Source organism: Schistocerca serialis, chromosome 4 (genome assembly GCF_023864345.2).
Source record: "Schistocerca serialis cubense isolate TAMUIC-IGC-003099 chromosome 4, iqSchSeri2.2, whole genome shotgun sequence".
Lineage (NCBI taxonomy): Eukaryota > Metazoa > Arthropoda > Insecta > Orthoptera > Acrididae > Schistocerca > Schistocerca serialis.
The window spans coordinates 598,998,436-599,020,857 of NC_064641.1; the positions used below are offsets into that span (position 1 = coordinate 598,998,436).

The 22,422-nt window shown below is 42.0% G+C and overlaps 1 protein-coding gene across 2 annotated transcripts in view; it reads left to right on the forward strand.

Annotated features, from left to right (window-relative positions):
- LOC126475372 (leukocyte receptor cluster member 8) overlaps positions 1-22,422 on the forward strand; it is a 71,536-nt gene that overhangs the window by 38,040 nt on the left and 11,074 nt on the right. For both annotated transcript variants that reach the window (XM_050103189.1, XM_050103190.1), the window contains 2 exons: positions 2,136-2,285; positions 13,059-13,353. In XM_050103189.1, the coding sequence (XP_049959146.1) occupies positions 2,136-2,285; positions 13,059-13,353 (445 nt within the window). The remainder of the gene's footprint in view (positions 1-2,135; positions 2,286-13,058; positions 13,354-22,422) is intronic.

The following is a 22,422-nucleotide window of genomic DNA, read 5'->3' on the forward strand; positions in this document are numbered from 1 at the left end:
TGCATTTTTATATTTTCTCCTTTCATCAGTTAAATTCAGTATCTCTTGTGTTACCCAAGGATTTCTACTACTGGTAGCTCTCATGCTTTTACCTATTTGATCCTCTGCTTCCTTCACTATTTCATCTCTCAAAGCTACCCATTCTTCTTCTGTATTCCCTTCCCCACTTCTTGTCAGTCCTTCTCTAATGCTCCTTCTGGAACACGCTATAATCTCTAGTTCTTTGTTTATCCAGTCCCCACCTCCTTAAATTCCTACCTTTTTGCAGTTCCTTCAGTTTGCATTTACAGTTCATAACACACAAATTGCAGTCAGAGCCCACATCTGTCCCTAGAAATGTCTTACAATTTAGAACCTGGTTACCATTATATTTTCAATCGGAAACCACCTGGTGTCTCCAGGTCTCTTCCTTATATACAACCTTCTTTCATGATTCTTAAATCAAGTGTAAGCAAAATATTACCGGGCAGCTTCCTCTTTCATTCCCGTCCCCACCCCCCTCCTCCCCCTATCCATATTCACCTACTGCTTCTATTCCTTCTCCTCCTTTACCTACTACCAAATTCCAGTCCCCCATGACTATTAAATTTTCATTTCTCTCTCTTCATCTGTGGAGCTCGTTGCCATATAAACTCATACTACTGTGTTGTGGGTGTGGACTTTGTGTCTTCTTTGTTACAATAAAGTGTTCACTATGCTGAAACTTCCTAGCAGATTAAAACTGTGTGCCGGACCGAGACTCGAACTCGGGACCTTTGCCTTTCGCAGGCAAGTGCTCTACCAGCTGAGCTACCCAAGCACGACTCACGTCCTGTCCTCGCAGCTTTACTTCTGCCTGTACCTCATCTCCTACCTTCCAAACTCTCACTCTACAGCGGTGTGTGCTTCTGTAAAGTTTGGAAGGTAGGAGACGAGGTACTGGCAGAAGTAAAGCTGTCAGGATGGGGCGTGAGTCGTGCTTGGGTAGCTCAGTTGGTAGAGCACTTGCCCGCGAAACGCAAAGGTCCCAAGTTAGTCTCGGTTCGGCACACAGTCTTAATCTGCCAGGAAGTTTCATAACTGCACACACACTCCTCTGTAGAGTGAAAATCTCATTGTGTTCAGTATGCTGTTCGTTGTAGCTTATCCATGTTCCATTTTTTTAATTCACTATTAAACCTAGTCCTGCATTACCTCTATTTGATGTATGTATAACCCTATGTTCACCTGATCAGAAGTCCTGTTCCTCATGCCACTGAACTTCACTAACTCCCACTATATCTAATTTTAACCTATCCATATCCCTTTTGAAGTTTTCTGATGTACCTGCCGGATTACGGTATCTGAAATTCCATACTTTGTTCCATAGAACGCCAGTTTTGTTTTTCCTGATAAAGGCGACCTCCTGAGTAGTCCTCGCCGAGAGATCTGAATGTGGGACTATTTTACCTCCAGGAAGATGCAGTCATCATTTAACCATACAGTAGAGCTGCATGCCCGCCGGGGAAAAATTTGCGTGTTACCACCATTCATATGTTAGCTTAATTATTCATATTTATGGGTGTTGTTGCAAGTGAATTAAGATACAATACATGAACTAAGGTGTGATTAATTGGAAGAATAATGAGGCTTTATCATTGTTTCCAAACGTAACAAAATATGATTGTTTGAAATTGAGATTTGGCCATCATAGTACCATTATAAATGTGAATTGAGACATGTGCCTTAATAAGAAAATGCTTCTTCTTCTTTTGTACAGTAGTTTGTACATATTATGGTAAAATTAAAGAAAGTTAAGCTCAGAGATGAATAAGCATTCAACTTTCTTGTTGTGAGTGATGGAAAAGGAAGAGGGACAAATTATGCTGGTATAAACTTCTCCCAGAGAAGAAATTCTGGCATACTGGATGATAAAAATGTTCCAATGTTACTGAAAGGCAGAATTCTGATGAAACTGTAGTTCAGGGTGTTGTGATTTGAGTGAATGGATTTATCATCGCCAAATTTTAGAATCCACATTGATGGCGAAAAAGCCTCTATTTTGTATATGTCCCCCACTTCGTAATGTAAAAGTTAGACTGAAGGCTATCCAGTAGGTTAATGGTAGTTTAAATTTGTTATACTCTATATCATGTTTTTTATTGTTATTGTTTTAGTGGGAGCTCCTCAAGTAGTGATGACAACTTCAAGTCACTGAAGGTTACATCCAAAGTTCGTGCAACTGCTCGTATTGCTGATAGGTTGAATATGAAGAACAGAAACTTAAATAAAGGAAAAATAGGAAAAGCTAAACAAAATAATAAACTGTAAGTCTAAATTACTAATGCATTTGCTTCATTTATATTACTGATACCGTATTTGCACTAATGAGTCAAAAGATTGTGACAGCTTTCTTAACTCTCTCGCTGCTGCGGACGTGTATAACGTCCAACCACACCATTCTCCAAATGCTGTGGATGTGTATATGTGCGCTGCTTGGGTTTTCTTGCAGTACTATAGATGTTTGTGTGTGTCCTGCACTGCTGACTTCTCAGTGCTTCAGACGAATTACTTCTGTATCTCAGTGAATTAAGATGTCTCGAGTATTTATCATACAACACACATGCCTATCATTTGCATAAAACCTCATTTCAATACCCTGAATCGTTTGAGATATGACAATTGTTATGACCACGATTTGTGAAACACAAGGAATTCAATGGGTACATCATGCGCTACCGTTAATCGGGTATAAAACCCAATAACTTGAGAAGAAAATATCGTTCTGCTCACAATTTTAAATGAAATCTCAATATCTTACGTGCATTTCATTTCCTGCAGTGTAAGAGCTAAAATTGACCATACACACAGGTTACGCTTAGTGTTTCTACCTCTGCAGACTCTTTAAAATTGCATGCAGTGTTTTTCTTAATTTGATGTGGTGCTGTATGTATGACAGATAATGAAAAGAAATTCAGTTCTTTATCAAGTGAAGATATCAGATGGTAAGATGTGCAAAAATCAGATTTTTTCAGGCAATAGTTTTTAAAAAATTGGATGATAAATACATCATATCGTCCAGAATGTCATCTCTCAGCACAGAATGCAGGGAACACGTCTGTAGCTATGTGCATGGCATGGGCCCGACAAGTCCTTTGTACGTTTTTGGTAAAGCCCTGTGTTTGACAAGTTGGACTGAATGATGTGCTCAAGAACACTTTTGCCTGCACCAGCATAGTACTCTGTTAGATCTGCCAGAGCATCACATATTGTGCTTCACTGAGAAGAGTAATATCAGAGATGTGTTAAGAGACCTAGAAGCCAGACACCTAGTATCCTATGTGGTTTCACACCCTGCCAACCCCCTCCCATGGATACTCGCGATAACGGCCTGTGAACAGGTGACAAGTTTTGCCATTTCCAGGAGCTTGCTCCCATGTGGCAGGCCGTAACAACCTTTGGCAGAATCAATGATTCCAATGGCTTTCTCCATTTGCAGACACTGTCATCACTAGTTTGATTCCCCATATGTCTGTACTCTGCTTAAATACTGAGTCGTGCACCTGCAATGTGACGGGGGATGCTCTATCTTCGGAAGAGTAGTCATAACATTTTAAACATAATGTGCACAGCAATTAATTGTGAACACAGCATGTAGGAGTATGATGATGATTTGTGTTGCACCAAAGAGCGAACTTTGTAAAGATATTGTCTGGTTCTGTCTTTGAATTTGTGTTTTTGTTATTAAAATTTAAATATTTTTATATTGTAGCAGAGGCCGTGATGTTTATTGTTCAATCTTCTAAGAAAAAAGCGGCTGCAGTTAAATACGTATGAGTGTAGTTTCTTATAATCCATTAGTGGCAAAAATTAATGGTATTGAAGTGACGTGCATATAAGAATGCAGCTGTGAGAATTGTGTGCAGAGAATGAGAGAGAACTCTTAGTAATAGTGCCAGTGTGTGGTCAGTCTGTCCCACACTGCTCCAGCCAAGGTGTACCCTGTCCCACACTGCTCCAGCCAAGGTGTACCCTTATAACTGGCAATACCGAGCCAAGGTGTACCCTGATAACTGGTGTGAATGCCACATTTGACCATTATTTATCCTTATAGCTCTCCCTAGAAAAATGCATATGCTTTGAAAACTGCCGCTGTCACCTCTAGTCTTATTACATGTCATATTTGCTTACATCATACTAAAGTTCCTTAGTACCTTCACTGTACCTAATACTGCTCCTTGCCACAATGGGTGTACTTTCTTGTAATCTGTTAATGGCAACAATGTATGATACTGCCTGCACACCCCTGTAACAGCTATCATGTATTACCGTATTTACTCGAATCTAAGCCGCACCTGAAAAATGAGACTCGAAATCAAGGAAAAAAAATTTTCCTGAATCTAAGCCGCACCTGAAATTTGAGACTCGAAATTCAAGGGGAGAGAAAAGTTTTAGGTCGCACCTCCAAATCGAAACAAAGTCGGTCCATTGTAATATGAGACACAATTTAGGTTGAATAAATGACGATACAGCTACAGTAGTTTGGTTCGAGTCATAAGCTTAGCAGTTAAGCTTTACCAGGTAGCCATTGCTATGCGTCAGGCGCTCCGTCCGTATTTATACGGGTACCCTTCCTTTTTCACGTGCTTCGTCTGGTTTGAATTGATTGCTTATTTTTCTTTGATCTGATAAGTGCCGTTCTATTTGCTATTAGGTGTTTACGTCACTCTAAGCTGAAAATGCATTACTTTGTCATGCATTGTTTGTCGCATTCTGATAATGAGTGTTTACGGCCTGTCGCCGCTCGCGGCATGGCTTGCTTGCTTTTGTGCACGCTACCGCCACTTACAATTTAAAAAAAAAAGAGAGGAATTGTCTCATTTGCGAAACAATGACAAGAGACTGCTATTTGTTGTTACTTCCACTGCTGCTTTCTTTGATAATGATCAACAAGAACCAAATAATAGACTGCGAATGATAGAAGATGTTCTGAACGAGAGTTTAGCGAAAAATTTTCTCCATTTGAAAATCTTTGCAGACGCCTCTTTAGTACATTACGTTCTGCCCAGAAATTAGAGTCGTCTTAGATTTTAAAATCTAGTCAATTCATTTCTGATTGTATCACTATTAGGCATAAGTATAATACCAATATAAACATGACATTATATGTATATTCTTCGACATTTGCTGTTGTCTCACGCTAGTTTCGTAGTTTATTAGGCAGGCAGGATTTAAATGAAATAGCAGCAAACACGAAACATGTGATTCACAATTCATAGAAGTTCCGATTAGCAACTATCTCTTCTCGCAGGTAGGAAAAAATTCAGAACGTAGAGTTGGCCGTATTGACAAACATCCCAAACAGTATTGCCAGTCGGATTTTCGTAATACATTGAAATGCTGCTACATTCAAAGAGGAACAATACGGAATTTGTATTTACTTCGTCGGATAATGTATGAAAATGCAGTGGTCGAAACTGGGGGGCGGAGAAAAAAAGCTCGTCTTCCACCTTTTTTTTAAATTTATTTACTGACGCAGAGGTTTTGGCGCCAGTATTTATCTTCGTGCCTACAAAGCATGCCTGTGTGGTGCTACATATATTCGACGGCAGAAGTTAGTTGTGACGGCACGCACCAACATTTTTCAGAACTTCCACTTGCTTTGCACTCGATTCTAAGCCCCAGGCAGTTTTTTGGATTACAAAAACCGGAAAAAAAGTGCGGCTTAGATTCGAGTAATACGGTACTGTTTCAAATAAAGGGATCAGCGGAATAATTGCTAATCCTGAAGAGTGTGTTTTAATATATTGCGTGTTATAACTTATATTGGAGTAAAACCAAAGACAAGAACACAGATACAACAAAGCAAAACAATTTATATTGTAGACAAAATCAAACAGTGAAAACCCACTGTGAAATAATGACAATATTATGTAAAAGATAGATTGCTACCCACCGTATAGCGTGTTGAATCGCAAATAGGCACAACAAAAAGACTGTCAAACAAGTAAGCTTTTGGTCAAAAATGCCTTCATCCGAATTAGACAATGTACACATACATCCTCAAGCAAACACAACTTGCACACACGGCCACAGAGTCTGGGTGCGGAGAGCAGGCTGGTTCAGTCTGTGGTCATGTGTGTGTGAGTTCCGTTTGTGTGTGGGGCAGGGGGGGGGGGGGGGGGGGGATCGCACATGTTGTCTAATTTGGATGAAGGCCTTTTTGGCCAGAAGGTTACTTTTTGACAGTCTTTTTGTTGTGCCCATTTGCGACTCAACATCTCCACTGAACAGTGTATCTTATAATGATGTCATTATATTGTAGACAACACTTCCTAGTTATGCTTATGGAGCTACTTGTTAAGTATGTGGTGCATTTGAAAACACCAGACTATCTGATAAGTTTCATCCTCCCAAAATTGATGGTTAGCACTTTTTCCTCTTGCCAGTTCAAAAGTCCATTCCATATGAATGTCCATGTGCTCTACAAAAATAACATTTGATTTGTTAATGTGCACTGTCAAGAATAAATGGTTTCCAGAGATGCCCACTAACAAAGTCTGTGAGGTTTCCCAGCCATCACAAATGTAAAAGTGGTTCATTTTGGATCCAAAGTTGGTTGCATTTGAATGAAATCTACTTGTGATATTTTATGTTTGCATTTGGTTTTACTATTTAATATAGTACCCTAAATTTATTACTGTAATTTTCAGATTAAAAAGAATATATATTTTTTCCCAACTTGTCATCCTAAAGAATGTGGGATCACATTAATTTCCCAGATGAATCTTTGGTAGTTGTGTTGTTGTTCTGTAACTTCTACAGAAAGTTAAAATTATTGTTAGGCCACTTTAATGTGACAGTTGTTAGATGGTGGTGTTTCGATCTGTTAAGGTAAAATATCAGTAGAGATCAGTTTTTATTAATTGGTATAGGTGTAACTGAGCAAGGATTTCTGGATCTTAAGAAATTGTAATGCTAAATTGTTTGGCTTCGTAATAATGCTTCTTAATTTGTTACTTTGTATGTAGTTCGCAATGTTCATTCATCTCATTGTATGTCAATAGTTTTTTAGTTCATGTATACAGTTTGTTTACATAGTATTTCCATTTACACTTCATCAGGTTGTTTTCCTGTCACTCATTGTAATTTCCAACATTTGTTTCTCCATTGCGCTCTGGCAAGACTTTATTTTTGAATAATTTCCACGCAAGTATGTAATTCACTACCATATGTCAGATTGGTAATCCCTTCTGTTTCTTTTCTTGTCATGTGGTTGTCTTTGTGATTTATGAATTGGATAGTTTTAACAGACCTTACAAATAAGAAGGGCTCCCTAAAAGAATACAAAGTGACATGGATGCAGGGGACAGGTGTAGTGCTCGGCAGGGTGTATATGCCCCAGGATAGCTGGGAAAAAATCTGCAATTTTTTTTAGAATTTCAGTTAAATTTTTGTCCTTTGGTCTGGGAAGAAGTGATACTCATAATTGCAGCAATAAGACATAAACGACAGAATAACACCAGAATGAAACTTCAATTGCAAAGAAATGTGCCATGTACAACAACAAAACACAGTGCACATTTTGCTGTCAGCCAACAGCAAAATGTTTCAAAGGCTTCAGGATGAAGACTATGCAGTGGGTCATAACAATAAACTGCTTTTGATGAGCATGACATCACAACTGTTTGTTTCTAAAGGGCCTCACACATTAGCTCCAGATCGCAGCGATTAGTCACTTGGGCATACAATTGCTTTGTAGATTGCACTTGTGGGGGCAGCTTGAAATGATCAGTTGCTGATCTCTGGTCAGCTTGGAAATCCCAGGCAATCAGATGGATTGCTTGCAACTTGCATTATGCAATATGACTGTGATTCATTTCTTTATTAAGCATGACTATGCAGTTTTGTTTCATCTCACTATGTCCACATTGAGTAAGAAATTTACATTAAAATGTAAAGTTGTCCAGGGACCACAAACTGCTCTGAGAAGTGGAAGCTGGAGGTGCCATTTATATTAAGAAATAATACAAAATACACTTTCAGATTTCACAGTGCTTACCATTTTGAAGCTTGTGCTATAGAAGTACAATTGCTGATAAGATCAGTCGTCATGCAGTGAGCTCCTTCTTAAGATTTTGAGTTATTTATGAAATAATTATATGCATTTTACAGTTTTTAACTTCTAAACAGAATAACAAATGTACCTGCTGCAGTGTTATAATTTGTGTGCAGGGCAAATCTGTTGTACAGTTATACTCATTCCCTTGTCATTTCATATAAACTAACTCTACCTCATATAGTTTATAACAAGAGTTACCGTAATCAATAGTTCTGCTGTTGACAGCATTTCTATATACACATTGAGTAAACTGTGTAAATGCTTGGAGTTAAATTATAAGACAAATGAGATCAAGGTGAATGACTAATTACAGGTGACATCGCATTCGGCTGATCACTGTGGCGCCCTTGTTAGGTCGTGGGAAAATATTGAGAGTGGTGGATTGAGAAGCATTACACTGAAAGTAAATTTTTGTTTACGCAAGATGAATTACGTTATGTGTGAGAATGTGCAATGAATTTCTTATACAGGGTGTATATGACCCGGGAAAAACCTGGGAATTTTTTTCATCCGGGGAAAACTGGGAATTTTTTAGAATTCCGGGAATTTTTCATTCTTTTAGTTTTCAGTTAATTTTTTGTAACATTGACTGGTAAGAACCAATACTCTAACAAAGGATATTACTGTATCTCGCTACTTCAGAATAATACTGCAGCAATAGAACATGAAAGGCGGGGGGGGGGGGGGGGGGGGGGGGGGAAATAATTAAACTAAGTTGCCAATGAAATGAAATGCGCCATACACAGCAACGAAACAAAGTGCTCACACAAGCGTCTGCCAACAGCAAAAGGTGTCAACGGCTTTAGGAAGACAATGCAATGCTTCATAACAACAAATTGCCTCCAATGAGTGTGATGTCACAACTGTTTGCATTAGATTCTTTTGAGCAGTTGAGTCGCGTATGAGTAGTACCTTCTCCTGCTTCTAGCTGCAGAAGTGTGGCAGTTAGGTGTACAAGCAATAGCGGCAAACAGCCAGATGCTACCCAGAAAAAATTTTACTGGCATGCCTAAGCTGTCAAAATTCATGCATGTGCACCGGGCCTGGATATAGGGGTTGGGGGGCAAACAGGGATGTCTGCCCTGGGTGGCAATTTCTTCTGTTGGGGGAGGGGGGGAAAGGCCTTGTTTCACAAAGCACCTGGTATCCAGCACACATCGGTCTATCGATTATTCATATGATTTTGAAACGCTTCCCTGTTGAATAACAGGTAAGAAAGATTACGTATTATCTTCTCGGTATAACCAAGAAAATGAAATTTTGGCAGAAAATTTTTGCCAGAACGCTACACTGGTAAGGGCCAGTTGTACAGTCCCCGGCTAGCAGTCACTAAAGTTCTACTCTGGGAGTAACACGGAAAACACGTTGTACGAACACATAATAATGCCTAACCGGAGAATAAACTCGGGATCACTAAACCGGTGATTGTGGCAGGGTTAGTCAAGTTAATCGGAGAATAAGTTTTAACCCTGGCAGGAATAGTTACAGAATTAGTGATGACAAGATTGTTTGTTAGAACGAGGAAGGAGAAGCAATGGGGACATCACACAAATTATGTAAGAATATGACTATTCCAAATTTATATAAAAAATTTGTACTACTGCTTTCCGATCTCGTGCTTCAGAAGCTAGAGCGTATGAATGAAATGTGAGACTATTTCCTAACATGAAACTTTTTTCTTGTAGTAGGCCTAATAGGCATTTGATATTGGTACTTCGTGATTATATTCTGTCGTGTTATAAAAATGACCATTTTTGCCAAAATAGTGGCAGTGTGTGTTACAATTACTGCAATATTAGGCAGACCTATTTCGTGTTATCTAGCAGACAGTGACAAAATACACATAATCAGATCGAGAAAGCACACCAGTCTTGGGTACTATTCATAGGTATTAATAGTTTTTCAGTATTAGACGATGTAGCAAAACCTTTAACAAACTTTGATGAGCTAATGGATCCTTTCCCAAAAGGAAAGCACGCCATGTAAAGCTGTAGTAAGGTTAGTGAGAAAAGCAATGCTAGGGCTTAAAGATTGAAGAAGTGAGTACTGTCTTGCTTGTCTATTGTCTTTACTGGTTTTATGTATCCTATATTTAATTTTATGTCACACAAAACATCAAGGTATTAGCTAACAGCCAATAAAGAGTGCAAATTTTGTGAAGAGTTCCCGTTCTCCCGGTTGCAAATAATCCCATCCAGTATTTATTGAAAGTTTTTTTTAGCAGCTGCAGGTTGTCAAACTGGCCGACTGGGAGCGGGAGAAGCACAACAGGACATTTTAATTTCCACTGTCCTGAATACAGTTTGGCACCCATTACAAAATCTTACATGTTTTGAGTTCCACAGAGCGAAATACAGTGACGTGCAATAGAAGAATGCTGTATGTGAAGAAGCATGGCACTGCACTTTGGCATATTTAAGACCAAAAATTTCCTCAAACGCATATGTTTTACGTATCAGACTCTTCAGAAAGATGTGCACTACAAAATATTTTTGAAAAGCCGATTTTTAAAATTTTTTGCGCCCTATCTTGAGGGCTTGAGGGAGGAGGGGCGCCACTATCTATTATTTCCCCGGTTCGGAAATATCGTAGATCCGGAGCTGATCCACAGAGCAGTATTAAGTTGTAATCGGGAGGTGGGTAGTCTCACGTGACCCGTGTTTACATTTAGTGAGTTTGCCGTTTCCTTTTCGTTTAATGCTCGCACATCAAATGAAAACAAAACGGATTTCTGTGGCCAGGAGCTATCAAGTCAATTAAAATACGTTTACGTAATTATGGAAGGCTAAAATATGTTATTAGTTTCAGATTTTGTGTCCCCTTTCTGACAGCCAATCATTAGCCTAATCGTCTTGCAGAACAAAAGTTATTTTTTACTTTGCAAAAAAAAAAATTTGGCTTTAATTAATCTTTCCCACTGAGCCAGTCAATTTATTTGAAACAGTGTGTTAAATTCCACACTGTTGGCTACTTTCATCTGTTCGCTGAGTTTCAAGTGCACGTCTTCATCTTCTAGCACCTATGGCATTATGCTATAATAAAGAACCAAACATGAGATAATACAGTACTCGTACTCCAAGAAAATTTACATCCGAATCTGGACATACGAATGTGCACTTTCAGCTGAATTATGCATTTTAGTATGGTGCACGAAATTCCCGTGCTCTTGGAGTATCCTCTAATGTCTCATTTCGTTTATGGCATTATGTAAGGTCTTTTAATGTTTTACACGTTCGAACATACGGGCTTCCTGCGTAGCTGCGCAAGCGCGGTTACACTTGTTATCTGGCGCTCTCTGGCAACTGCTGAAATGAACCTATTTCTAACAGGTTGCAGGAAAATTTTGTGAATGGTGGTTTGAAAACCGTTACTTTCAAAGTAAATGTGAGAATGTACAATGAATTTCTTAAATCACAGAGCGTTTGACTCTCATTTAAAAATCAGCTCTTTGACTACAATGATATAGAATAATTTAGAGCCCAGAAGATATGACTTTTATGTTATTAAAAATTTTACTGTCACATTTGTGTGATGTATCTTAAAGTGTAACACGTGTGAAAGCTTTTCTTTTCTTGTGGCAACACTACGTATATTAATTTAAACCATTAACTTTCCCTATATGCGTGTTTGCGCTACTTAACAGTGATGTTGCTATTGGCTGACTACATCACGTGTCCTATGTTGTGAATGTCAGCTGTTATCGGCTGACGAGATAACATGATGTGAGCTATGACTGGCTTACAAAAGTGCATCACAATCTCGATTTCAATGCTTCGGAAAGTACCATGTGGTGTTTGGTGGAATTTATACTTTCGTAATACGAAAACACAGTGTACATGTCGTTGCATGTCAGAAAATTCCCAAAACGTGTTTTGCTACCTGAGTTTCTCTTGCTAAAGTGCTGGGAAATTCTACGGCGGTGTATAAAACCATAACCATTCAAGAGACTGATAACTTTTGTAGTTCCGAGGAAAAATATATTCTCACGTAGCACGGAAAAAGTGTATTTTCACCCGGGAGGAAGTGTACTTTTAACTGGGAATTCTGGGAAAAATCTGGGAATCTTTTTTCCTTGTCCACGTATGCACCCTGTTATCATGGAGAGTGTGATCCTCATTCAAAACTTAACACTTTAAGAATCAGCCACATAGAAAAATTTTGAACCTATAAGACCAGCCACTTGCGCCATTATTTAAAGTTTCTATGGCACATTTGTATTTGACTTACCTCAAAAGGGTAACACATGCTAAAAAAGACCAACATTATGTGTTAAAGGTTAGCTTTTCTTGTAGCTGTACTGTGTGCGTGTGTCTTAACTTTTCCTATTTGTGTGTTCGTGCTACTTAATGGCAAGATCAAGTGCCATGAGCTTTGATTGGCTGATAAATGCATGTTGCAATTTAGATTTCAGTGCTTCGGGAGCAAGCAAGTTGTATTTGGTGGAATTCATATTTATACTTTAATACGAAAATATGCAGTATACAAGGTTTTGTTTCCTAAAGTATCGGGGAGTTATAAGCCGGTGTATAAAGTCACTACCATTCGAAGGACTGACAAGTTTTACAGCTCCAAGGGAAAGAATATTGTCACTTAACACAGGAAAAAATGTACGTTCACCAGAAAAAGTGTGTTTACTGGCAAATCCACGAAAAATCCTCACTCCAGGGCAGGGTCCTTGGTGTGTTGTAAAAGTGCATGTCACTGCTAGTGCCTCGTCTGTTATGATGATATGACAAGATTGTAACACACACACACACACACACACACACACACACACACACACACACACACACAAAGGTCTTGGCAGTGCTGCTGTTCCTTTTGTTCAGGTGTGTTGAAAGTGAGTGCTCTTTCTTCTGTCTAAAATGTGTTGCATAACTGTCATTAGCACACATTGTTTATATTTCTGTAATATAAGTTTTATATTTTTATATAAACTCAACCATGTTCAACTTATATATTATGCTTCTGTCTTCAGGTCAAAAAGCCATTTCTACTCTGAGTTTGGTTCTCAGTTCAATGGTAACGAGGATTTTGGTAGTTCGGAAAGACTGCAACAACGGGCAGCTCGTTTCAGCTCTAATTTTAAGGAATCTGAAGTTGATTCACCAACGGATACTCCTCAACGGAAGAAGAAACCTCTCAGCCTTATAACAACAACAATACAAAATAACCTTTATTTTGTTGATTCAACTGGTGACCCAGACTTGAGCTCCTGTAGAATTGTGGGGACATGCCAGGATATTGAAAAACCTTACCTTCGTCTCACCTCAGTAAGTGCCATGTCTTCAAAGATTTTGTCTGTGAAGTATTTAGTGAAGAATTGTGGATGTTTATTTAAACAATGTGCTGCTGTTCACATAATTACATGGCACAGAAATGTCAAAACGGGGTGTTGCAACAGCAAAGTTGTTTATAATTTTTAAAGTAATCTACAGAAAGTATGGTGGTGATAAACGATGTATTTTGCATTTCACAAGAACATTTATTATTGAGCGAGATGTTTGATTGTAGTGTTTTCACAACTGCTGCAGCTTCACAAGACTAGGCATCTTTTATTAAAGAGGTCTCTTCACATCAGTTTGTGACAGAAGCAAAAGATGCCTTCCGTTGAATGAATTGTGGCTTAGCGTCACAGCTAATATAACTTAATATGGTGCCATTTGGGTATTCACATGCATCAGCGTGCAAACTGGAAACATAGCTTTAGAAAGTGTTCGTACCTTTTAGCTGTATGACATTCTGTTAATCGGAGTAACTTGAGATCGTTGACCTTTTTAGAGTGTTTATGTTGCTTGGAAACATAATTTCTGTCTTCTTGATAGATTAAAATGGCAGTTGACCTCCCCACTCATCTGGAATTATGTTGTATGACTTACTAATTTATTGATTAAACCTGCCTTGTGTAAAATAAATTGTTTTGGTACATACTTGTAAATTTGAGATCTGCCACTGTCTTCATGGCTTCAGAACTGACATATGGGGTTTTGCTGTCTACTGTGGTTTGCATTTTCAGACTTCATTCTTATCATATAAAGATCATACACTCACCACTGTGTGTCCCAAACTTTGTCAACAGCTTCAACATGTGCTTCTTCAAGTATCAGTGCAGCCAAAACTCATTCTCATCCCAAATAATAAGTAACATTTGCTATACAATCATTATGAAATTATAACTATTGTGCATGGTAATTTGAACAAATGAGTTACTTTACCATGTGGCAAAATCTAAATAAAATTCGCTGTGTGTGTGTGTGTGTGTGTGTGTGTGTGTGTGTGTGTGTCTCCTTTGATGCTAATATTGTTTTGTAGTTGTTTTAAAGGGAGTTTCCAATTTTCAAATCATTAAGTTTTGTTCTTAAATACATCATTTCATGTATGAATGTAGTTAGCTCCAGCTTAAATGTGATGTTCCATTCTGTTGTATAAAATCAGGGTTGCCACAAGTTCTGGAAATCAGGGAATTTCAAATGTGTCAGGGAAATTTGAAAAAACTCGGAAAAATCTCAGTTTTTTTCAGTAGCATGAAACTGTTGACTGAGATGTCACACTTCGTCGCTGGCTAGGTGCAGCTGAGTACGTGCGCCGCTTTCCTACTCTCTTTCTTACTGCTTCTCTCCTTCACACCTCTCCCCTCAGGTTGCAGTCAGTGCTGCCACCACTACTTGCTGCTAGTCTAGCAGCTGCCGATGAGAGGCAGGGCCCACGCCCGGGTTCCCGGGTTCGATTCCCGGCGGGGCCAGGGATTTTCTCTGCCTCGTGATGGCTGGGTGTTGTGTGATGTCCTTAGGTTAGTTAGGTTTAAGTAGTTCTAAGTTCTAGGGGACTGATGACCTAAGATGTTAAGTCCCATAGTGCTCAGAGCCATTTTTTTTGAGAGGCAGGGAGGCTTGAGGAGTGGTTTGTTTGGATCTGATTCTCAGTGAAAGTAGACATGGCAGTCATCCCCCCCAGGGGGCTCACGGTCCTTCCGTGAGTACGTGCGTGGCGAGCACGGGGCCCCAAGCTATTGCAGCCTTCCTTCATTCCCGGCTGCATTTCCTTGCCCTTCCCCTCCTTTCCTGTCCTTGTTTATGTTGGCCCCGCTATCCTCCTGGTTATGTTGGCTTTGCAATTTGGTTTTGTTGCATAATTACCTCATCCTTTTGGCGTTCTCTGGTCCCCCTCTGGGGTTTGACCTCCATTACTAAATTTATATTCCGTAGTGTGAGCCATTTGGGGAAGAGCACCTCACCTAGTGTCTTCGGCGTGTGCCTTCCCAGCTCCTTTCTCCTTTTCCTTCACGTTGTCGTCTGATGCTAGGGTACATAGCCAGCATGGTAGCCAGCCTGTGGGTTGGGGTCGCTATGTACCTTTTTGGTTGAGCCCCCTGAAAACACAGGGATCACACTTCTGATACCTGAGCTGTGACCTCCTCATGTAAGCCTAGTAGTGGTTGCTTGTCGTCCTGGAGCATCCTGGAGCATCAGAACTCCCGGCAATGGCCACCGTGCTAGACAGCCGTTGCTGTGGCTGGGTGGCACCCATGGGGGGAGCCCCTGATCGGAGTGGATGGTGTCAGGGCGGACGCTATGCAAATGAAACACATATGGGTCCAGAACTCTGGCCATTGTTCTATGATCGTCTCTTTGCATGGAAATGATTCTTTTAGTGCTGCTTCTTCTGCCCCTTCGGCCTTCCCTTCTATGGTTCCATGGCTATTGCCCTGGGAGGAGGGTCAGGCTCATCGGCTAGGGGCGAAACCTTTCCCCTGCTCTCTGATTTGCACCAGGACTGATGGGGATACCTTGACCAATACCAAACCTTTATTTTTTGTGGATCAAATTGAAGACAAGTTTGGCAAAGTGAACTCTCTGACAAAGATGTGGTCGGGTTCGTTGTTGATCGAAACTGCTTCAGGTACCCAGTCTGCAGCCCTTCATGTCTCTGTAACCACCTTGGCACAATTTCTGTGTCCATTACCCCCCAGCAGTCTTTGAATTTAGTTCAAGGTGTAAATTTTCACAGGGACCTCATCCTTCAAACTGATGAGGAACTTCGGGACAATCTCGGGCGGCAGGGTGTTCACTTTGTTCGGCATGTTCAGAAGGGTCCGAAGGACAATCACATTGATACTGGTGTCTTTATCCTGGCCTTTGAAGGGGATACCCTCCCTGAGGTGGTCAAGATTATGTGATGTGAAGCCGTACATCCCACCACCTATGAGATGTTTTAAGTGTTTGCATTTTGGAGATGTCTTTCCACTGTTGGCAGGCCCCTCTCTGTGGTGACTGTGGATGTCCACTCCATGAGGGGGGAGGGGGGGGGGTGAAATATGCTCACTATTTTTATATACTTAAATTTAGCATATTTCGTGACAGTACTCACTTTTCCGTGAAATGTTTATAAGATGATATTTGACTTTACTGTGTTGGCTTCAGTTGTCTAGTGAAAGTATGATTCCACAATGCTGTTTCGACGGCTGCAGAAATGACCTGGTTCAATGCGTTTGCCTCATTTTTGGTGCTTCAAATACCATTTCTTCGAGTGTGGTTCCTTCTTGATGTTTATATTTAAAAAAATTAGTAACATAATTTATTTTTCCTATTCACTAGCAAATTATTATAACGGCGACCTGCACATTGTTCCACTATCACACACACCAAGAGTTCACTGCCGACTACAGTCAAAGAAGACTCCAGCGTCAGACATTTTACACAACACACAAGCTTCCACTTGTAACCAGTCTCTTTGATATTCTTCGTCACATCTACTAATATTAATCAATATGCTGTCACTCTCGAACATATAAGCAAATTAGCATAAAATAAGACAAATTACAATTCACAAAAAAATATTCTGACAAAAATATAAGAAAACCTTTACAACTTCCCTCACTAGATTTGGTATCGACAACTCCGGTAGAAAATAACACATCTCCCAGATCCATTACCGGGGGGTTCCTGTGTTCCCTCTCCTGTGATGTGCTAATTGTTATGGCAATCATCCTCCACATTCACCGGATTGCCCAGAGTATAAGAAGGAAAAGAAGATACAGGAGTGTAAGTCCCTTGATCGTCTAACCTACACTGAGGCTCGTAAGAAGTATTCACGTCTTCATCCTGTGTCCATGACGGCTAGCTATGCTTTAGTTTCATCCTCACCGCTTTCTCCTCCTTCCTTACCCCAGTGCCGAATCGCTCTCCTACCCCCCTCCACTGCATCTCCCTCACCCTCCCCTTTGGGCGCCACTCCCCGTCCCCAGCCGGAGAAGTGTCCCACTCCTTCGGCATCTGCCAGTCAAGGGCGCCCCTCCCGGGATCCCCCTTCCCAGCACCTTCCAGGCCAAAGGTCTGCTGCCACACAACGACCACGAGAACCAAGGTCTGTGGGCCCCAGGTTGCCCAATCTCTTTCTGTTCCAGATCTTGCTGCAGCTGGCTCCTTTTTGCCACACAGCCCTCGTCGATCTCAAACAGAAGAGAAGAAGAAACATAAGTAACAGGACAAGGAGCCATCCTCCACCTTCACAACCTGATTCTGACTTGTTGTTCATGGATGTCGCCCATTCCTTGTTGGTGACGGGTTGTGACCTGGCGGCATGACTGGCTTCAGCCTATTCACCCCCCATTTGAATCATCATTCTGTGGTTATCCAATGAAATTGTAATGGATATTACCGTCACCTTCCAGAGTTGAAATCCCTTATTTCATTTTACTCTGCAGCTTGTGTGGTTCTACAGGAATCTCATTTTACTGATGATCACTCACCGACCCTCCGTGGGTTCCGTGTTTTCTGTCGAAATCGGGTCGCCCTCCTGCGGACCTCTGGTGGCGTTCGTATGTTGGTCCGTACGGACGTTGCTAGCACGTGGATTCCATTTCAAACTACATTGGAAATGATTGCTGTTAGGGTCCACCTGGACTCTGAGGTCACGGTTTGAAATCTTTATCTCCCTCCTGACAGGACTCACACACCTGCAGCCTTCACTGCCCTTCTTCAGCAATTTCCTCCTCCCTTCCTCCTCCTCGGGGATTTTAATCCTCATCATCCCCAGTGGAGCAGTGCATTTCCATCTATTCGGGGTCTTCTCATAGACCAGTTTCTTGCAGATTACGACTTGTGCCTTCTTAATGATGGCTCCCCTACTCATTTCAGTGCCGGTCATGGTACCTTTTCTGCCATTGATCTTTCTCTTTCTTCTTCCTCCCTTCATTACACTGGTCACCACGTGACAACCTTTGTGTTATTGACCATTTCCCACTCCCCGATGGGCAGGTTACCTCTTTGGTCTTTCCAACGCGCCAATTGGTGTATATATACTGAACAGGTCATTTTTTTTCTCCCTCTTTGTTGGGCTGTATTGATGACGTCCTACGTGACGTGTCTGACGCGATTGTTTGCGCTGCTAGCCTTGCTATCCCGCGCTCATCTGGAACATTTCGCCGCCGGCAAGTCCCTTGTGTGGAGTACGGCCATTGCCATCCGTGATCGCCATCAAGCTTTTCAACACCTTAAGAGGCACCCATCCATTGCCAACCTTATTCCCTTTAAACACCTTCGCGCTAAAGACCGTTGCTTAATCAAACAGAGCAAACGGATGTGTTGGGAACGCTTTGTTTCTTCCCTCGGTTCAGGGGTATGGGCTACAGTTCGCTCTCTCCAAGGTTGCCATCAGTAGTCTACCCTCCCGGACCTTCACCTCCCAAATGGCCTTTGTATGGACCTGTTGATTGTTGCGGAACATCTTGTGACCCATTTTGCAACAGCATCAGCCTCCTATCTGGCCGCTTTCCTTCACCAGAAACATTGGGCCGAAGCTTCCGCCTTATGTTTCACCCCTTGTCAGTCAGAATCTTACAACGAACCTTTTACTGAATGGGAACTTCTTTCCACACTTTCTTCTTCTCATAATACAGTCCCTGGCCCAGACTTCTTTCATAACTAACTGCTTCAACATCTCAGTGCTCCACAAGGGCAACATCTTCTCCAGGTGTTTAACCGTATTTGGCTCCAGGGTGACTTCTCTTCTCAATGGAGGGATAGCATCGTGGTTCCTGTCCTTAAGCCTGTTTAGAACCCCATGTTTGTCGAAAGCTATTGACCAATTAGTCTGACAAACGTTGTTTGCAAGTTACTTGAACGGATTGTAGCCCGTCGACTCAATTGTGTCCTCGAATCTCGGGAGGTATTGACCCCCTACCAGTGTGGCTTCCGAGAGGGACGGTCTCTGATCGATCATTTACTTCGCGTGGAGTGCGCAGTTCGTCAGGCTTTTTCCCAGCGCCGCCATTTGGTTGCAGTATTTTCCGATCTTCGCAAGGCCTGTGACACGGCTTGGCACCATCACATCTTACTTACCCTTCATGAGTGGGGTCTCCGGGGCCCACTCCCGATTTTTATCCACCAGTTCCTGTTCCATCGGTCCTTCAGGGTTCAGGTTGGTACTGTTTTTAGCTCTCCACAGACCCAGGAGAATGGCATCCCACAGGGTTCTGTATTGAGTGTACTTTTCCTCATTGCTATAGATGGAATTGTGGCGTCTGTTGGTCCTTTGGTCACCCCTGCTCTGTATGTGGACGATTTCTGCATTTGGGTTGGTTCCTCTTCAATGGACTCTGCAGAGCGGCAACTCCAGGGAGCTATACGGCGTGCCTCTGCATGGACCATCTCTCACGGATTTCAATTCTCTCCTTTAAAATCACGGGTGGTACACTTCTGTCACCGTATACTACGATCCACCCTGATCCGGTGTTCTACCTCGATGCACAATGATTACCTGTGGTTCCACAGTTTCGTTTCCTAGGTTTTCTTTTCGACAACACTCGCTTGGCTGCCTCATATCAGACTTCTGAAGGTAGGATGTTTCCGTAAACTCAATGTCCTTCGCTTCCTTTCCCACACCTCTTGGGGTGTGGACCACTCCATTCTTCTCCGCCTTTATCAGGCTTTAGTGCTTTTCTTTCTTGGACTACGGTTGTCAAGTTTATGGTTTGGTTGCTCCTTCCACACTGCGCCTCCTGGATCCGGTCCACCATCGTGGTATCTCTTTGGCCACTGGTGCCTTCCCTACAAGCCATGTTGATAGTCTCCTGGTTGAAGCTGGGATCCCCCCCCCCCCCTTTTCTGTTCGGCAGTCCCAGCTTCTGGTTTCTTATGCAATCCTGTCTGTTCCTCTCCCACTCATCCTTCCTATTCTATCCTGTTCCCAGACCAAGGACATCGCCCACCTGATTCATGCCCTCAGGCGGGTTTACCAGTTGGTCTCCGCCTTGCGTCTCTTCGCCGTGATTTTCAGCCTCCTTCTTTGTCCTGTCTCCCACGTTCCCTCACCAACACCCCCTCCCCCTTGTTTAGTTCCTCGGTCCTGGATTCGGAAAATCTCCACCAAGGTTCTAAAGATTCCGTTCCCCCGATTGTATTCCGTTGTGTTTTCCTCCGAATTTTATGGGAGTTTTGGGGTGCTGTTGTTTTATACGCAGATAGCTCTAAATCTGCTGCTCGTGTGGGATATGCCTTCACTTCCTTTGTTGGCACGAAAATCATCTCCTGCCACCTACATCTGGGGAGTTTACTGCGGAATTGATAGCAATTTCCCAGGCCCTTACCTTTATTAAACAGTCCCAACTCCACCTTGTTTTGCTATGTACAGACTCAATGAGTGGCCTTCAGGCTATTGACCAGTATTTTCCCGCCATCCCTTGGTCTCTGCCACCCATGACTGTCTCACTGATCTTCACCATACTGCTTGTTCCGTTGACTTCCTTTGAGTCCCTGGCCATGTGGATATCCCAGTAATGAGCTTGCTGATTGTTTGGCTGGGGGAACAGACACTTACACCCCCACCCCCCACCCCACCTGTTCTCTGTAACCCCTCCTGCAGTGGATTTACAGCTTCACATCAAATCCCACTTCCCACAATCATGATGGGCCGACTCTTGGGAGGCTACCTCCCTGTCTAATAAACTTCGTGCAATTAAGGTGACACCTGCTCTGTGGCGTTCTTCCTTCCGCCTCTTCTGAAAGGACTCGGCCACCCTGTGTCATCTCCGCATTGGCCATACCAGGCTGACCCTTGGTTTTCTTTTGTGTAATGAGCCACCCCCCACTTTGTGGTTGAGGAGCCTTCCAGTCAGTAGACCACATTTTGGTGGAATGCCCCTTTCTTTTGGCTCTGCGTACTAAGTACAGACTACCCCGCACTTTACATTTAATGTTGGCTGACGATTCCCGGATGGTCGAACTGGTTCTCAGTTTCCTCCGGAAAGTGGTTTTTATTCTCAGTTTTAAGGTTTTTAATCTCACTCTGGAGTAGGGGCAGGGCAGTGAGGGTTGGGGTGTCTCACACTGTAAGCTGTGTTTGGAGATTCCAGACTCCCCTCCCTGGCCAAGATCCCTTTCCCTTCCCTTTTACTCTGTTTTTATCTGTTTTTTAGAATTGGTTAGTCTTCTTTTACAGTATGCACTTCTACATTCTAGCCGTTGAACGCTTTTGAATGGCAGTTGGTCTCGCCTGTACTGCATCAGAGGTGGGATATTTCCTGCCTCTAGCATAGCCTTGGGGTTGCTCACGTGCTGACTTCCCTCATTTTATTTTACCATTGACAACACAACTACATTTTTACGTTTTTCAGCATTTTACCTCTTATCGTTTTGCCTTTTCTGAGATGTCAGTCTGTCTGAATGAACCACATTTGAAACAAGGGACTGATGACCTTGCTGTTTGGTTCCTTCAACCCCAACCAACTAACCATGGCAGTCACGTGTGCATGAGTTGTGTCTGAGTGATTGTACGAATGTGTGTGCGCTCGTTTTTTGACTAAAGCTGTGGCCTAAAATTTAGTTGTGGGAGTGTCTTTTCTATGTACATGTCTGTGGCTCATTGATTATCTTTACAGTGAGTTGCTACTTGTCCTCATTAATATTGATTCTCAGAGTATTTGCACAAGTTATCTGTTGCATGGGTGAGCACCATAGTCTCATTTCATGAACATGGTGTCTGTCTCACACATGAATAGCTGGCCACACAAGTTAAATTCCATGGTGGGCCAAAACCGCAGGCCGTTTCTGCGGGTATCGGGCCTGCCGATCTGAAGCCCATAGTTTCCCAGTAATGTGTTAGCCCTGCCTGTCGGGACTAGTCTCACCGATCTGCCCCCAGACCAGGTCTGTCTGTGTGTGATGTAATTTGGTAGATTTTCATGGCTGGTTTATCCATTGTCCCAAGACTGTTGTGCTCCTCGGCAGGCCAGAGGCCACGGACAATTGACGTTAGGAATTAAGACTGTCTCATCCCAAGTACATTGTACAGTGCAGCGTTTTATAGAGATTTTATTTATTCTAGTACATTTTGGCACTTGGCAA